The sequence below is a fragment of the Spodoptera frugiperda genome, chromosome 30 (genome assembly GCF_023101765.2).
Source record: "Spodoptera frugiperda isolate SF20-4 chromosome 30, AGI-APGP_CSIRO_Sfru_2.0, whole genome shotgun sequence".
NCBI lineage: Eukaryota > Metazoa > Arthropoda > Insecta > Lepidoptera > Noctuidae > Spodoptera > Spodoptera frugiperda.
In genome coordinates, this window is record NC_064241.1 from 11,074,742 (window position 1) to 11,094,521 (window position 19,780).

The window sequence follows — 19,780 nt, forward strand, 5'->3', positions numbered from 1 at the left end:
TAAGCTTTAGCCTTATATGGAAAGATGCGTGCTATGGATGGCTTCCCTACTATCTATACATCGCATACTCGACCTGCGCATCTTGTTGGCCCAGCTACATTGCTTAGTATCAGTGAAAACGGTCACATAGATACTGTTTCTCACATCTCTGGTGGAAAAGCACCCATAATATTGTATAGTATAGACCGCCGTATAAAGCACTATCCTATTTCAACGATGTATTTATACAAATAACTTCAAATTTAATTTTATCATCACTATCTTCTTCCTCCTCATCATGTGTGTGTTCAGTTGTCTTCAAAAGCTTTTTGCCTTTTGTCGCAGCTGCGCCTTTGCAGCCCTGATGCCTTCGAATACATCTCCAGGAAATCCTATCACCATGTATATAGTCCTGACGGTACTTGAACCCTTCATGGACCAATATCACCGCACCTCTTCTACTTTTCGTTAGTAAATAACCCATACCTTCTGCAATTAAAATTAAGCCATCATAAAGAGTAATTAAGGTTTGTTTTAGGAAGGAATTCAATTAATACGACTTTGTTAATTAAGTACCATATATTCAGATAAACGAAATTATCTATTCGCTAATAAAATTGTCAATAAGAGCACACAATTGCTTATATGTTATCATTATGTTACTATTTTGTCTGTACATTGTTATAAAAATTATTTGTTCTAATAATATTGGTGTTATTTTGATATATGTATAAATCTATTTTTCATATTTTTCTGTGTATTAAAATTCAACAGCACTGCAACAATGAACTAGCAATATAATAAACATTAGTGCTCTATCTATCGTCAGTATTAGAGGTAAATCTAGAATCTTGAATGCACCCAGTCAGGAAGGGATTGTTTCACATATTCCTAATAATTATCACCACACATAACATGATCTTAAACGACTTGCTTAACAAATTATTCTACAGGATCCGCTTTTCTTAAAAAGCGAAGCTAACAAAATTATTTCCTACTTTAAAATAATACTAATATAGAATTAACACGCAACATTATCGATTATTAAAAAAATAGAATTAGCATTTACTTAATTAGATTGTAAATTATCATTATCGTTCAAAGTTTCATTCGGCTCGTTGTTAGGAACATCAGTTTTATTGCTATCAACAGAATTACAATTATTTTCATTACTTGCAATAGGATCAGTAGCAGTAGTATCATTAGTTTTGTCGACATTTACTTCTTCTTGATTAAGTTCAGTCTGTATAGGTTCATCAACATTTACATCGTCTGTCACATTAACGTAGACATTTTCCTCATCATTATCATCGAAACTATTATCACTTAATTTTTCCCCAGAAATGATATCTATAGTTGTTTCGAATATTGGCATTTCTAATTGTATTACAGGCTCACAGTGTGGAATAGAATTACTTGTTATTTCAATATGTGTTATTGGGTGGGGGACTTGATCTTCATCGATTCTATTCACATCTATTTCAGTATTAGATTCGTCTGTGTTTGATCCGCTAACATTTGGGTTAGCAGGTTGTGATAGAAAGTCCATATTTTGCATTGTATTATTGAGTGCTTGCTTAGTCTTTTCCAACTCTAACTCTTCTCCGTCTGAAAGTATTTCAATTGGAGCATCGTCTCGTACTACTTCTATGACGTCATCATCAGATCCCGTGTCCGGCACTTCAGTAGTTACATTATTAATTAGGAGATTCTCAACACCTTGTTCCTTGTTCTTTACGTCTGAAACACAATAAACCATTGTACTAGAAATTACAGTTTTATCTAATTCTGTGTCTACAATCTAAAAATACACTAGCTTTTGATGGAACTACTGGAAACTAGGAACTAGTAGAGTTAAAAAAAGAGAGAAGATATTCAAAATATATTTTATTAAGAAAAGAAAACATTTTAACTCTAACATAACATTAATTTTATAATTTTTGTCTTTTGGGAATCGCTTTTCCGTTTTCATATAATTTGTTATGTCAATATTATGTACTGTTTTGGGTGAAATTAAACCAACACGTTGTAACAGTGATCCAAACATAGAGAAATAAAAACTTACACTATTAACCTATTGACCGCCACGGTCGGCTATAGCCGACAAACAAACTATGGTTTGAACTGTCACTGTCGGCCACAGCTAACAAGAAAAAAATTTTTTTAAGTACATTTCGTTTGTCGGTTATAGCCGACCGTGGCGTAAAAACAATAAAGAGTTTGCTTGTGGTTTTGTTCAATGTTACATCACTGGTCCAATTTCATTCAAAACGAGTGTCCGTAATTTACAAAATTTAATTGTATTAATAAAATACATCGATTTCATCTCATGAAGAACAATTTTTCATATCACAATACAATTTGTTTGACGGAAGTTAGTATAGATAAAGTTAAGAATTCTAAATCCGTAAATACTTTACTCTTATTGTATTAAATAAGTATTAAATTATGTAAATAGTATTAAAGAGAACATTATTTTGTGAATTTTTCCAGTCCTACAGTATTTGTATAGAGCTGCAACTGACCCAAATGTAAGACGTGACCACCGCCGTGTACCACAGAACGTATCAGATACCACTGTATCTGGACACTTCCAGTGAGGACGTAGGCACGAGTCCGCTGTGAGCCGCACGCGGAAGGAGCGCAGAGAGCTCGTAGTGACTTGCCAAGTGTTGGTATCACTGCAGACACAAAGGTGGCTCGTACCTATGTAGATACGCTGTGGACCGTGGACTAGCCGTACCCACTTACAGGTTGATACTGTATCTGATACGTTACGTGCTACACGGCTAAGTGAGTACCCAGATTACAATTCTGTTAAGGTAGCCAACTTTCCGAATACCAGCATAGGTAACCACTCAAAAATATGTCCAAATATAAATCTTATCCGAGTGTAGATACATCGAAAAGTATTGAAAAAGTCTACCACACCGACTAGAAGAGCTAATGTAATTAAGTAATACACCGAAACCCAATTTACATTCTATGAATAACCCTACCATTGGACATCGATACTTATTATGAGTATACTATAGTTTGAGCAGGTAAAAGAAAATATGGACGCTTGCATCAAAAAATGCAGAATCTATAAATTCTTTACACGTCTCTAGTTCTGACGTGGTTATGTTCATTGGACATGACGATTTTCTTGTTTATAATCCTCACTTTACATTTGCAACCGAGAGATGCTCTTTTGGAGCAACGCCAATAGCTTCGCATTTCATTCCCATACTCCCTGTAGAATCGATAACCTTGGAGTATTAAGACCTGACCTCCTTTGCCAGTGAGGTATATCCGACCTGTCGTCGGGTAGTGATATCCTGGAAATGTATGAAATTGAAATTATATCCTGATATTCAGAATAATAGGTATTGGCGCCCAACAGGGACTGAATAATATGAATTGGCGCCCAACAGGGACTCGGGATAATGATGATAATACTGATTGAATGGGAAAGTAGTTCAATGGCCAAAATGATAGAAAATGAATAATATATCATAAGTGGGGGAGTACAACAAAAAATCAACACAAATATTGATTTATTTATTTCTATTAACATTAAAATATTGAATTGAATCGAATTTTAATATAACTAACTACTGAATTATACCATTATATTTAAGTAACAACGTATGATATTCATTCAGAGATATCAATGACAGTGGTGTCCGACAATGGCTACGACTTGTCTCCCTATAGTATGCACTTTGGCTTTGCAAGGAGGATGGTTATAGTAACTCGTGCAATACCAAGTATTTTTAAATCCAGAAGTAGTCTTTCTGTTAAAACTATATTTTCCCATATGCATTATAATCCCACCTCTTTGGGATATCGCAAACTTGATCGGGAATTTGTAGGCTGAAAATTTGATTGTGGTTAGTATAGTGACCTGTTGGGGTACTATTTACTTTAAAACACTATTAATCCATATTTCCCATACTAAAGTAAAACTTTTTCCTATACTGCAAATTTCCTACGTGGCCTGAATGTTTTTATTTTTTTATTTTAGTGCCATGCAATGGCTCTCCCCTACGTAAAATATACCTTGTTACACAATAAATTTTATTTATTATTTTTAAGTAATTGGGTCTCCGGTAACCATATTCACACAACGAAACACAACGCAAGTTGTTTCACGTCGGTTTGTGAGGCCGTGGTATCATTCCGGTCGAGCCGGTCCATTCGAGCCGAAGCATGATTCTCCCACACAATAAAACAATAATTTATGTAAAAAATACAACAATTTATTATTCTATCTACAACAACATACAAAATGTACCTATTACACATAACATTAAAATACGTTTGAAACGTTCCATTTCAAAGGTGCTGGATGATTATGGTCATTATTTATATTGAATATAGTGTCTTCTATCGTATGAACTTTAGCCGTACAGCCGCTGTGTGTGGCACACTTCCATGTTTTCCTAATGTGTTGCAGGCAGTAAGATCGACAGATGAAGGGATACCCATCTACTATGAGTTGTCGGGTACCTCTAACCGAAGTTCGGAAGTAAACTGTAAAAAAATCGTTGCATTTGAATTAAATATGGAAAAAAATCTTCTTTCCTGACAGAGATATAAATCGCAATAAAAAAAATCAAGTTCTAAATATTTTTTTATTATTAATATTTGTAATATTGCACTTGAAAGATAATACGTTATTAAGTATATTAACCCGTCGTATGCTGGAGGGCAGGGGCCTTAGTCTGCTATTACAATTGTGTCAGAATGGTCGAAGCGGTCAGAGGGACGGAGCTATGTAGGTTGTATAGCTCCAGACTAAGGCCCTGGATCTACATGACACGCAATGTATTTTCTCTTGTGTCTAGTATCCGCAGACGAAAGGTTAATCAAAAGTTATGAAGTATAGGTATTATTAGGTATATACAAAATGATGATAGTTCAATAGACACATATTATAATTAAGAGATACTCTAAATCATTAGGTACAATATATCGGGACAGTTTATTGATTATTGCACCTTTTTTACATATAAATATAAATTTTACATGAAAATGATGAAATACAAAACATCAACTGTTTTACTCGACCAGTTGAATCATAAATACAATTTCTAAATAATGGTATTAGTACTGCAGTCAGACATTTTGCTCCCCTAGCCTCGACCACAAGAACCCTATGGTTTTCCTACCCTCCCTTACAAAAAAGGGCTAAGCTAGGGTGGCCGACGATGGTACTTAAATCCGGTTACACATAGGTACAATGACCCGCACGTCATAGCATTTTAGCATCACCATTATGATGAGAGATCTAGATCTCTGTACTGTTATTTAATCATTTAATTTTTAAGTTTAGGGGCAAGCTAAAACTGTATACGATTTAGGTTTAGTATTATTGAATTTTGTATTATACAATAGGGCTGTCATTCGGAAAAATCCATATCCATAATAAAAAATAAAAAAAGATACTCCGAAACTGTAAAGTTGACTATGTAATAAAGAATTTTGAGGAAAGTCAACGTGCTAGTGTGTCAGCTTTGTCTCTCTAAAACCGGAGATGAAAGAGAAAACAGTGTCTGACTGTTCACATTCGAATGAACGTTATCTATAACTGATTATGTATGAGCAAAATACAAGTATTGTATTATTTGTCAAAATAATCTCAGTAAATATAAATAATAATCGAATAATGCCTACAGATACAGGTTAGCGATTATTATTGAATATTGACATTAAATCTTAAATATACATAGGCTCAAATTAGTGAAAAAAAGACAGGTACTAAAAAAATAAAGATTTTACATGATAAGCTACCGTAGTAAGGAACTTCTGGAAAGTATTCTCCACTTGAGACAAAAAAAAATCTTTAGGTGCCAATGGCAGGTACAGTGTGGTATTTCGGTTATCAAATCGCATTCTTTTGTTTGAAAATTACATTAATTGTTTTTAGTTCAACCGTATTTTAACAGACTGTACGCATTTATTTGTTCAAATTGTGTGGCAGGCCAAAATTGCATCTAATGTCCGTGGCACATGTGAACACTTATCTGAACAAACAAGTGCACACATATCTGGTGCCGGCATTACAATAACCCCTCTGTAATGTAGTGTGACAACCTAAACGCCACCCTGTATAATATGGACATTACGTGGAAGATAATATTCATCGCTTTTAAGTCTAATCCAGTTTCCATTTCTGTTGACCACATATTTCGGTGGCTCATGGTCGTGCTTATGTTGCCCTGGACCCGGCTTGACCTGGTCACCGCACGTGTAGATCGTAGCTCTGCAACCTTTGGACCTACTCGAACATTTCCAAAGTACGTATCCCGTATGCTTTGCCTCAAAATACTTGTTGTACGTATATTTATTACACATTAGCAGAGGATGTTTGCCTTTTGACGGCAGAAAGAAGAACTTTGCTGTAAAATATAAATATTGTTAAGTTTGTATTATCTATTAGGATGTATACGTATTCTGTCGAGTAATAATGCGTCATTTTTGAGTTTATTTCGGTACCACGTCGTAATATATTATGGTCAAGGGAAAAACCGTGGAGAAAGCTGAACATTTACTTAGTTAAATTATCAATACTCTGAAATCTTTAAACCACCGTGAGCAAGCGGAGAAGCCTTTTACTCAATAGTTGAACAGTTTACAGACAGATTTCATTTTGAATATTACTTAGTAAAAATAGAAAATTGGTAAAAAAACATTTATTAAGAAAACAATTTTATTATTACTTCCTTGAAACATACTAAATTAATTATTACGTTATCGGCTTACTCACGTAATTATTTGACGACGAAGTCGATTAGTTTCAAGTCATGCTAGAGGCTCATATTCATGAGCAGCACACACGGCGACTGTCGCGCTGCTACTGGCGACTCGAGTTTCGCGCCCATCGCTAAAGAAAACTAGTCGAGATCCTCGTCAAACAGTTACGTGAGTAAGCCGATAACATAATAATTAATTGAGAAAATGATATAGGATTCTGTTTTTTTTTTTTATATTCAAGTCAACAACATCCATCTCCCGCTCGTGGATTTATGAGTAGGAGGATCATGAGTGTGATCACCTTTTAGTTCCGATATCTCACTGTCTTTGATCAAACAAGACGCTTTGCATCCTCTGTGGATCAGAACACATCTATAAAACACTTTTCCTGAACGATTTTCTTTGACTCTTTTGTAAACATGGTTCTTGACAACCAATACTGGATATTTAGTTCCAAAGTGTACGAATTGGAAATCTGAAATAGAAACAGAATATATATTTTTTAATTTAAAACCTTGTGTCCTTGTTTAAGTGTTGATTTTCGCACAGAATCATAACTGTTCTTTATGATAATTTATTTTAAGTTGGTCAAAGAAGAATTAGTCATGAAATATATTTACGTAGGTCTTACTATTGCTACTACTTAGATTAAAATAACTATTTTCTTTATGGCATTAAACATTTTTGCTAGTTGATAAAGTAGCTTTGTAGTTAAAATAATAAAACATGAATACGTTTACAATTAATTTATTCGATATACGCGATATAATGTCAATGAAAATAAATAAACGTACAAACTACAAAAACATAGTGTACTAGGAACAAATATAATAAGGCAAATTATTTAACACAAACACCAATAAAGGCTTAATATGATTACATAATTGTAATGTTATTTTCCTATAAATATTCTCTAAATCTAATATTAATTAGGCATATTTTGTTATTACATTTAGTTTATTGATTTTATCACCATTTCTTATTTTGTAGATGTAAGTAGATAGAAGATAACAAAATAAATATTGTGGACATAAATCTCAAAAGAAAATCAGTGTACAAATGTACGCAGACTTAAGTAGAAAATTATTTTAATAAAAAATTTAATGAAATAAATTGTTATTTTTCATTCATTTGATGTAAAAAATTAAAGCCTAAAAATCACATAATTTGTAAATAACTAAAAATAGTCGTCATGGTAGAAATACTGAACAGATTTTTGTAAAGTTTCACGATTATGAAATCGGATTTGTAGAGGCCAGCCCAGAATTTATGGGACACAGGATAGTACCCTGAGGAACTCCTTTATAATTTTATATTATACATATAATATCATAGGTATAATACCTATGTAAACTTTACGAACAAATGTTAAATACATAGTAAGTTTCTGAAAAGCAAGCGGAGAACAAAACATTTACGCTTTTTAATGTGTAAATTAAGACGAAAGCATATTTACAGTGTCAAAGGCTGTAGTTAAAACATACAATACATTAGTTTGACGGTTAAATAGTTTAAAATTATTTAATAAAAATGTTTGGCAAATTGTTAGATTGATGACGTGTATACGAGAGCGCGTTCAGCGTTCTAATTGGCCAGCACGAATGAACCAACCAACCAATTTGAGCGCTGAACATGCTCACAAGTTACAAACTCGTACTAAGTCCTCTGTTAGACCAAAAGTTTATGAATAATCACTGATATCACCTAACCTTTTTTGTAAACATACTATCGCTAACCAACTAACCTTAAGTATATGTTTATCCCAGCTAAAAATAACAGCTTTTACAAAATTAGATTTGATTTAAAATTTTGCGTTGGTTTTAATGTTTCTTTGTTCTTCGGTTGATCGATTTATTTTGTTTGGTAATAGTTACTCTAATTTTTCAACTAAAATCATAACCGATTGTTTTTGTTGAATTCCAAAGAAAAAAGTTGTAAACTATCGCTTCCTCATTTCGTATAATATTTAATATATTTACTACGAAATAAAGAATAGTATTGGTGGAGCGTTTAGAATAATTATTTAAATTGGTTGAATTATTAAAAGTTACAAAACAAACAATGCCCAGCTAGTTTTTTAATGTTTTGCCAATAAACCAAAATAGTATTGAATTTTGTACTGCTCCGTCATCAATACGCACTTCTTTTAACTTTTTATAAACTGCTGCTACTGCATCAAGTCCCTTCAAAATATTGATCTATCCTACACCTATTGCTCTATTTCTTATATTGTGCACATAAATATTTTTTAAACGAACCATTCCAGTCTTATTGAACTTAACGATATTGTTAATATCAGCATCTGCAGAATAATACTTACTTAACCGCTTATTTGTCTACCCAACTACTCTATCATAAACCACTACCGTTATACCATTAAAAGTTTTTAAGTTTTCATATTATTATAAACATATTTCGGACATATTTTTATAATCTAGGGTTTTAAACATTCTTACTTATTTAGATGCCCTTTTCTTATTTATTTTTGTGAGTGGTGCAAGAAATCATAGAAAATGCACGTCTGAGATCGAATTCTTGTTTTAGAAACCCGTAAGCTTTAAAAGAATTTACTTCTTTAATTTTAAATGAATTTAAAGTACAAAGTCAATATGAAAATATTGACTCCGTGTTTTATAATGTTTATATTGCTTATTTTTTTAAATACATCTGTAATATAAATTGCCATCACCTTTAATACATGGTTAGCTGCATTAGCTAAAATAGGATCTGAGAATTGCACGGATCGAAAAAGAATTTTCTAACATATAACATAGCCTTGCATACAACATATAAATATTGCAGTATTTTGTTCAATATTTAGTATATTTGTGCATCCTCTGGATATTCATGTTTGACCCCAACAGTGTAGGGTAGTTTTGGCGGTGGGTGATCGTGGGGTTTCGCTGAATAAGCTCGGGTTCCGAAACTGATGGCAGATGCTCTGCAGCCTTTCAACCTTCGGGAGCAGTACCAGGAGATCCGTCCATCAGCATTCTTCTTCTGGTAGCTGTAAGTGTATCCTGACAGGACGAGGAGAGGATGTTTACCCCCTCTTTTTGTCCAAAGAAATGTGCCTGTTGAAGAAATTGTAGATCAGTATACTTCAGTATTACTATTTATTGATCTAGTGTCTAGTGTGTGGCTTCAGGGTTGCATCTTATAACCAAGTATTGAAAATAAGACTGGTATAATAAAACATATATTAAAAAACAAGGTACAATTAATTAATATTTATCACTAATATAACAATTTACTTATATTCTCCTATAAATAAACAATCACATATCTATTTAACGACTTTTTTGTATAGACCCATTATATGGATGATTAAAAACTAGTGAATTTTACAGTCCTCCGTACTTTAATAATGCGAGTCATTAAGGCACTGTTCAGTCTGATAGTCTTTTTAATTTAGTTCAGCAGCCATCATAATTTTTAAAACTTAATAACAATAAAGGCATACATTTCCATTTAACCACGCTTAGAGCTAAAATATTCGAGTATTACTATAACAAATCTTTGAAAATAACAACAGATTCAATAAAAAATATATCTGAGAATATAGGAAAACGAGATTGACAACAATATAACAATAACCTAATTGAAGAAAACACTTCAAGGTGTCTATATATAAAGAAATCTTCAACAATATTTCCAGCTTTGGAGTATATTCAATAAGCTCTAACAAGAACATTATTTCTTTTAACAAACTTTGGTTTATTGTGGTTGTGATCGCCTGAGCACTCGAGCACTTCATACTGAATGCTTGTGAATAGCTTAGCAGTGCACCTCTTGGCTGTTCCAGGCTGCACCATAGTACATCTCCATTGCGCAGTTTCGTTCCGAAATTTCTGCAAGCTGTAGGAGTAGCCTTTGAAGACTAGAAGCTGCCCCCCTCTTTGGGAACGGGCAAATGTTACTGAAAATTATGCGGTTCGTTACCGTTTCGGTATTCAAAAGGATCAGGGCTTACTCTTGAGTCCAATTTCGATTGATCGACATTGATATTGTGAAATTTTGTACTCTTGAGTATCGCTAGCACTAGTAGACATTAGCGCCCATTGCATTCTTATTGCATGGATATTGAATGAACTAAATTGTGTTATGTTTGGCTTGATATTCCGTACTCTGAATGCTATTTTAACAGCTACGATTTTAGTTGGATAGTTTTGACATTAGATAAAGATTTAATTGAATTGAAATGGTATTGACATTGAGATTCAAGAGTAAGCGCCCAGTTGAGGTTTTTTTGTAACTCATGTATTGTAGTCAAAATAAAAAATTACAATGTGTGTGTAAATACTTACAATTTCACGAAGATTTTTCTACTAAATTATACCTAAAAGTAACGTAAAGGGGTGAATGATAGATCTTTATTGTATGTTGTCCCACTAAATTAAACTAAATTAAACTTATACATGTAGTTAATGGGTCAGAAATCCACTTCAAATGTGCATCAGACAGTAGAAATAAAACGAAGATTTTTTAAATATTTTCTTGTATTTAAAGATATAAATTTATAATTTATAAGAAGTTAACAAAATAAAAAACAAAATATAGATTATGTTATGAGCTCGCATATGAAATAATGTAATTATGTTGCTTAAATATATATTGTAAAATTATTCTAAATATGAGAGCCATGTAATTGACTAAAATGAAATAAGAAGTATAGAGGGGAAATAGGAGTTAAGCAGAGGTGCACATTACACACACGTAATACCACTATACAATGTACACCCACTTTTCACCATTTGTGTTATAGGTTCCATGTAATAGGGGGTGAGCCTATTGGGGAGTACTTATAAAAATTGTCAAATGAGAAAATACTTAACAAAGTAAGACTTAATAATAACTCATACTGCACAAATATGACATCACGCGTAATCCACTACTGTCCGCACTATAAGCACACATAGGCAACCTATGCAACGAAATATCAGATCTGTTTTATAGCATATTAAGTTCAAATTTCAATTTCGGTTGTACGCGCTTCAATTGCAGTGGATCAATATGGTCTTTTTATACATATGTTTGACGGCAATGCTATAGTAAGTATTTATACATGCATCAGTTTATCGACCCCACCCACACACACACATACACAGATGTATGACACGTCTGGTTTTTCGGATGAGGGGTAACATTTCAATCATTTATCAGTGTAGACACGGCTACTCATCAAGCTATAACCAGTATAAACTGACCGTTGAATTTGTGGAAAGATTATACAAAGTGAGTCCATGATAAACTGGTTTTGTATAGAGATGAATTGGTTTTAAATTACAAATGTTGATGTTTTACGTTAAATCATTTTGATAGTATTGGATCTAAAACTAAATATAACAAATTATCAAGTTTAAATTTCTTATTAAGTACTCATATATTATTTACAGTGGTCAACAGGTCAAAGTAAGTACCTACTTCCATGTGTTAATTTGTTTCATTAGTTTTTCAACTTTATTTCAAAACAATAAACTTGAAAATCCAATAATCAAAGTCAGAAAGCAAAACCCTTATAAAATTATATTTAGAACTTAGTGCTTACATAAATTTTACATAAGTACACATAACCATAACCTAATTTATTTCTAAAAACTCATTTTGACTATCATTTTATATTTGCTATTTTTTATGGAATAAGCCGGTAAACGAACAGATCACTCATCACTTGATGGTAAGCAACCCCCGCTACCTATAGACAGTCGAAACCCCAGAGGCGTTACGAGTGCGTTGCCGGCCTTTTGGAGGTTAGCAATTTAAGGGTTATTGGGGAATCAGGGATTGGGAAGGGTTGTAATTGGGCCTCCTTGCTGGTTAAGTCTGTTTTTAAATCGAAAGAAGCTTGACGTACTTTCCATCAGATCTGACATAGTATTTAGGTGGTTTATGGTTGTGACTACCAGAAATCTGTATCAATTCGTTCTGGCAATTGATTATAATAAACACCTTGCACCCCGTACACCGCCATTTCGCCCCTCGCTTAGTATCAGCTCGGAACGAGTACGTATAGTCGTTTGACATGTAAAACTTCTTGCCGGATGCCAATTCAATCAGTTTTAAATCTGCAACATAACAATTTATGCTTAATCATTACATAGTATATTTCTCTGTCTCTTTGTATGCTTGAATCTTTAATTTTTCGCAACTGATTTTGATGCGGTTTTTTTTAATAGATAGAGTGATTGATAAGCTAAGAGTTTAAAAATGTTATCTGATTCCAAATAAGAGCAAGAAATGGGTGGGTTCTAGTCAGTAAGAGACTGACACTCCCTCTTGCCTTACAGGGTGCGAAGACCTTTGATGGATTTACCCCTTAAAAAAAGGTTTAGTACTTGTTTATGTTTTTATTAATGAATCATATTCTGAGGATTTTTATTCAGTTCTTTCTATATTAGGTATAACTTTCGTGAGACATACTAAATTAATTAGGTACCTACATCATTTTAACGGCTTACTGAGCAATGCAGGTCATAGCGCAGATACGAATCCTCAACGTGGCTTGAAACTAGTCGTTTTACCTCGAGACAGTTTCGTGAGTAAGCAGTTAAACATTATGTAATTAATTTACTCGGTTACCTTCATAGTCGCTATTGGACAATGTGTTTTTTTATAAAGTTGTGTATTTCATTTTTAAAAGGCTGGCAACGCACCTGTGACTCCTCTGGTGTTGCGGGTGTCCATGGGCGGCGCTGATCGCTTACCATCAGGTGACTCGGTTGCTCGTTTGCCACATATTCCATAAAAAAAAACTTTCTGTTCCTTATAATATATAATTTTCTTGAGTTCATTCTCCATCTTCAGTTCCTCCCCTCTCCTCTCTCTCTCCATCGTTGCTCCCGGTTTTGTTGTTCATTCATGTCTGTAAAAGTACGTGTGGGAGAGCCATACTTCGGCACGAATGGGCCGGCTCGACCGGAGTGATACCACGGCCTCACAGAAAATCGTTGTGAAACAACGCCTGTATTATGTAAGTTGTGTGAGTGAGTTTACCGGAGGCCCGATTACTCCCTTTCCGTTCGTCCCAAATCCTGATTCGCCAACAACCCTTAAATTTTTAACCGCCAAAAGACCTACAACGCATTTGTAACGCCTCTGGTGTTTCAAGTGTCCATGGGCGGCGGCGATTGCTTACCGTCAGGTGGTTCGTCTGCACGTTTACGTGCGTGTTCCATAAAAAAGTAAGGATTTTTTTAATTCGTTTTTGCGCCATTTAGCGCCTATTCTTATGTTATGTTTAAAGGAATACTTATTCGACATAATTATATTTCTTTCCTGATATCAGTTCAATTCTTTCAAATGTAATAACAATTATGATTTTGTCTTTGATCTTTATATTTAACATTGCATTTTTAATTCCCTGAAGTGACGTAATAGTGAAATGTTGTAATATATCTGATTTCTATATAAGTGTGGGTATTTATTGGTGGTTACAAAAAATAAAACAAAGATTAAAGAGTATCATTTATTTTTTAAATTACCTTATTTGAAATACCTACAATCTACTACATAGGATAAAAAGTTTACACATTGAACGGTAGATTCGACGATATCATATCCCAAGTTTGTTATGCCTACCAAAAATAGATAGTATCAATCGATTCAAACCAAACATTTTTTTAATACGTTGCCGCACCACGTCGTGGGTGCGTTTACAAATACAACACAAATAACACATACACACATAGACATGGAAGTACACATAACACACATACACATGACACCTAGACCCGAAAGAGAAACAGTTTGTGGAACACACAGAGTTGCTCCTGCGGGAATCTAATCCGTTGCGCGGCAGCCCGTTGCCCGGCCACTGCGCCGCTCTGCTCGGTCCCTATCGGTCGTGTAGTGTGATGTCTTGTAGCCTAAACCTTCCTCAATAAATGGACTATACAACACAAAGAGAATTTTTCAAATCGACATACAAACAAACAAACACAGCTTTATATATTAAAAAGAGTATATTATCTCCAGATGGTTTACACATGGACAAATTGTCCATCTTCTGTAAGCACATATTTCCTTGGGTGATGGTTGTGTGCTCCACAAATCTTGACCAATGCCCCATCGTCATTGACTATGATATATGCATGGCATACAGACGTCTTCGTACATCGCCATTTCGCTCCATACTTAGTACGATACCGATACGAATATGTGTAGTTATTCAGCATATAATATTTCTTTCCAGATACCATTTCAATTTCTCTTAAATCTGCAACAATAATTTTGGTTTTAATATTGCTTTTAAACACCCAACGTGGCTTATGATAAGTTTTTTTGGAGTCTGATATGGTTTCGACAAATTACTTAAGTATTTGACTACCAATAGAAAACTGTTGAAGGCAAATCCTCCGCTAACGTCGGTCGCCGGTGACCACCACGGCGTTCAATGTGTTAAGTGTCCTCCTCGCTTCGCCCAAGGCGGGAGAAGTCCTTGGATGATTACCCCCCTTCAAAAAAATAAGCCGGACATCTCGGTAACCTAACTGCAATCTAGAGTATTCTCCTCTCTCGTGGTTATGTTTACAAGACACCCGGTCTCAATCTTTCACCGTATAATATTTTCGAGTTTCTCAAGTCACACCAAAATTCTATCCTTTGGGTATCCTAAATATCGACTTGCAAAGATTTTTCGATATCATCAAACAATTAATTATTTACACAAATGAATAAAAAAGGTCAATAATAATGATTTGATGCGTAAATATGTATTTAATGAAAACTGAAAAGTACATTCAATTTAAGTTTAAATCTAAGTTTAGAAAGTAAATAATTATATGATTAACCTAAATAAAAACAAAACTATCTATAGTCTATAATTATCATACTAATACAAAAACTAGCTTAATCTATTAATAATGTACATATCGACGGTTAAAAAGAAATAGGGTATAAGCGACAAAAAATGAAATGTTCACGAGAGCCGTTTAAACTCGTCGGAAAGAATACTAGGAAATTGTTTTTTTTTTGCTAAACGCTAAAAATGTCATCGTAGAGCCATGAGAGTAAGCGCATTCGAAAAAGCGGAAAATTTTACGTAGGATAGCATAATAAACTCATTTTTGACCAAAATGTCGCTTATTTCCTTTTAACCGTCGATGTGTAGCTTATATATTTTTTAAATACGACAATATACTTACATAAATAATCTTAGTATATTATAGAAAAATAAGGAAAAGTAAGAACGTATTTTCAACGCTCCTGCAATAGTATTTCTGGCAGATCTATAAAATGCTCTGGAAGATTACACCTTGACATATTTTCCACTAGCTGTCAGCTGGTATTTGGGTGGTTCGTGGTTATGTGTCCCAGACACCTTCACCAGCCGTCTTGGTCTCTCAGATTCATTAGCCTCGAAGAAAGCGCAGCATTGTGCCGTTTTTGTACATCGCCATTTCGACCAACCATTCTTAGTCATACGCAGGTAAGTATAAGTGTAGTCACCCAACATGCAATATTTCTTCCCGGTCACTAATTCAATTTCTTTGATTTCTGCAACATTTAAATAATGTTATCATGTATAATTTTCAAATATTTGTCTTTTATACAAACTTACTTAGTGAAAGTGACTCAAAAAGGAGTATGAATTTAGGACATTTGCAAGAAAAAGGAAGGATCACAATCCATATTAAAATTACCCAACGTGATATAACAGAGAGACACATTCAAAAAATTAAATGTCTACGTGGGGCAATTTTGATCCATCCCCTTTAAATGACATTTGCACATAAGAAAAATAACTGTATTAGTCTGATAATCTCATAAACTGCTACACAGATGTTAATGTGATTTTCTCCAATTAGCATATAGCAGTGTATCAGGATTTTGTAGTAATTTACTGAAGCCTATCTTTTTAAAGGAAGGAAATCGTAATGGGTTGTTACAAGGTTAAAAATGTTAAAAGTGTTGGGGGAAGCTTTGAAACACAAATGATTACGACACACACATTTATATTTAAAAAACTACAAACACACACTATTTAGTACATTCAAATTGTATGAGAGACATGTAAAACTGGAAAAACTACACGGGTTGTGAAAAATTGTTCGATCAAAAATGCTTATTATATGTAGTAGGTAATTAACTGTAAAATTTGCGACACGCACACAAATAGGAGACCAAAGATGGCGAATTATATTATTGGCACACGTGCTATTGATAGCAAGCAGCACAATATTTTGGGCACGTCATTGATCTCAAAATCTGTCCTATGCCTGTCACTATTTTCATATATGAATAACATTAAAGATTCAAGAGTTACACAAAGTACAGCATAAATTCTGCTTTACGATCTATCAGAAAAAAAAATTGATGGCATTACATACATGTATTTAAAAAAAAAAAATTAAATGGTACGTTGCTACGCAAATATTCGCCATCTCTGTACGGTACTACAAACAGATAGAGTAAATATGAAAAGTTTCAATGTATTTTTTTTACACTAGTTAATAAATACTACACTACAGACATCTTAATACAAAAAAGATTTTAAAAATCCTTAATAATTAAATTTACTTCTTACTAACATACATAATAATACTTTCTTTCTTTTTAAAAAAAACGTTGCCCCACAAGGATTTTCTCCTGTGTCGTGGGTGCGTTTACAAACATACAAGTTCACATACTGATTTATTAAATATATGAATGATTTATTACCGCACTCAGACACTTTTAATGGTTACTTAAACTATTCCTTAGTAACGATTTTGTTCGGAAAACCATTGCTAAGGTCTGGGTTGAGTAACTACATTAAATTACTCTGAGTACGGCCCTTAGTTTTTCATTAACCTATTCATGACTAGGTATTATCTAAAGTCTTGTTTTACAAAAAATGCCACAATGAGCTTTAAATATAATATTTTAGAGTATTTTGATTACAATCTAAAATTAATTCTGAGAATTATAGAATTACATAAAAAATGTAAATTATAGATTTGATTTCATTATAATAATATCGAAAAGTAAGTGATTTACTTGTATTGAAGTTAATTTATTTCATTGTCATTGGTTATTCAGAACTCTTGAAGTTACTACACATATTTATGAAATATACTAGGTAGCCTAAGACATAAAACATTAAAATGACATCAAAATCTTATATTCTAAAACTATAATTAACACCTAGATATAAATTATGGTCACATTTATGCGTAAAATTGGCTAAAAGCGTTTTCGTAAATTAAAAATATCATATAAAAATAAAATTTCGATAGGGACTAGTCAAAGCTCATACTAGGTATACTTAGTAGATCAGCCTCATATTTACCCATTTTTTTGATTCCTCGAAACTCTATCTAAGTATAATTTTATCCGAAAAATCCGCCTAAATTTCATAGCTGATTCATATATCAAATATACAGCAAAATATATAAAATAATCTTAATCATTTAATGATTCTAGAGTATTGTCTGAAAATAATTGTCGAAGGAATGTAGCAGGAAAATTATTGGACCAAAATGTATAAGTACTTAATGAGATCATTAGTAGTAATAGTTAAGACAAACACTTAATTTTAATTAGGTACTCAGCATTCACAAAATCTTATGTTTAATCATACCTTTTTCATCAATATTGTTTAATTAATAAATATGATTATACGACTATAGAAGCAAATAATGACTAGATCATATTCCTTGTATACAGCGATTGTCACAACTAAATCTACCTCTATTTTACGCTTGCGGTAGTAAAAAACACATATTTCGTGCAACTAAACTATATCGACTAGGCTTAATGATTAATAAATTATAGATGTGATTTCATCCATTTAACGGACTATTGTGACTCCTTTTTCTTGCAGAAGACTTTCCAGTACAACCTCTCGCGACAGAGGGTAGATGCCACATTTAGCGAAACCATTAACTATATTTTCTGAACTTGATTCGTTATTTTCAATAGCCCGGTTAACAAGTTTACAGAAAACATCTTTTGGTATTCCTAGGTTCACGGTACTAGCTAGAGATTTCTTCTGCCAACGAGTAAGCTGACCCGTCGATGTTCTGTGCCAACTATACAACACAGCACGCCAAGCAGTTTGCATGGTTTCATAAAACTCAAAATCGAACGGATGCAGGTGACTCGAATTGCCCAGAGGACAAATGAGAGCGATATTGTTCTCCGCACATATTTGAAGCGCTTTCACGCTGACGTGCGCGCTCAGATTGTCACAAATCAAAATTTTCTTTCCATGTTTTTCGTCTATTGTTGGCACGAAATGCTTTTCTAACCAGTCGTCAAATACACTCGTGTCTATCCAGCCACTGGTAGATGCTGAATAGTGAGGATGTTCACTGGGTGCAGGTACGCTTTCTTTGAAAATAAAGAATGGATCGATAAGTTCTCCGATGGCGTTGCCACAAAATACAACTGAGTAGTTTGATGTTCCACAGAGCTTATCCAGATCTGGGTGACGGGAGGATCGTCTAAACAAAAGATTCTTTTTCTTTGGGTCAATTCCGAATCCACATTCATCCATAGTATAGATGTTGTCTGGAGTTACATAATTGGAGTAGAGTTCATCTTCAAAGCGATTGAAAAAGTTGTTGATGGTTCTTGGAGTGTTTGGAACAATCCTTCCCTTCGTATTATGTTGATTGGCTGCGATAATTTCTTTGACTTCTGGATACCTTTGCATGAATTGTTTGCACCAGAATGATCCTGGAGAGTTGCTACGATAACAAGTGATGCCTTTGTCTGCCTCGGTGAGATAGGCTTTCACAACTGCTATAATGTCATGGAAAGTGACTGGGATCCCCATTTCATGTACTTGTAACAAGTGCTTCTTGAAAGTAAAGTCTTCCTCGTTCGTGACCGCCATTTTTAGGAGAGGCGTTTTTCTTTTTGGTTTTAGAGCCCTGAGTTTGAATTTTAACGTGGTGACGGGCACCTTATATGTCTGCGAAGCTGCCTTTATGGATAAAGCTTGAGATAGAATTTTTTCGATAGCGTTTTCTACATCTTCAGGAGAGTACGGCTTTAGTTTTTTATTTGCGCGTGATGATCTGGTACATGGACCTTCGACTTCGGAATCTTCTGTAAAAAAGAAACCAAGATTCAT

General features: G+C 33.8%; 2 protein-coding genes across 2 annotated transcripts; both read right to left on the reverse strand.

Moving 5' to 3' along the window:
- Positions 1 to 539: 539 nt before the first annotated feature.
- LOC126912783 (probable cyclin-dependent serine/threonine-protein kinase DDB_G0292550) lies at positions 540 to 1,798 on the reverse strand. The gene has a single exon (XM_050706731.1). It carries the CDS (start codon positions 1,736 to 1,738, stop codon positions 1,049 to 1,051), a length of 690 nt encoding a protein of 229 aa, XP_050562688.1. The 5' UTR covers positions 1,739 to 1,798; the 3' UTR covers positions 540 to 1,048.
- Positions 1,799 to 18,490: 16,692 nt separating this feature from the next.
- Positions 18,491 to 19,780, reverse strand: LOC126912854 (jerky protein homolog-like). Its single transcript, XM_050707164.1, has one exon. It carries the CDS (start codon positions 19,778 to 19,780, stop codon positions 18,491 to 18,493), a length of 1,290 nt encoding a protein of 429 aa, XP_050563121.1.

Coding starts and splice junctions, on each gene's coding strand:
- LOC126912854 (XM_050707164.1), bottom strand. CDS start 19,780: ATGAATCTTGGTTTCTTTTTTACAGAAGATTCCGAAGTCGAAGGTCCA.
- LOC126912783 (XM_050706731.1), bottom strand. CDS start 1,738: ATGGTTTATTGTGTTTCAGACGTAAAGAACAAGGAACAAGGTGTTGAG.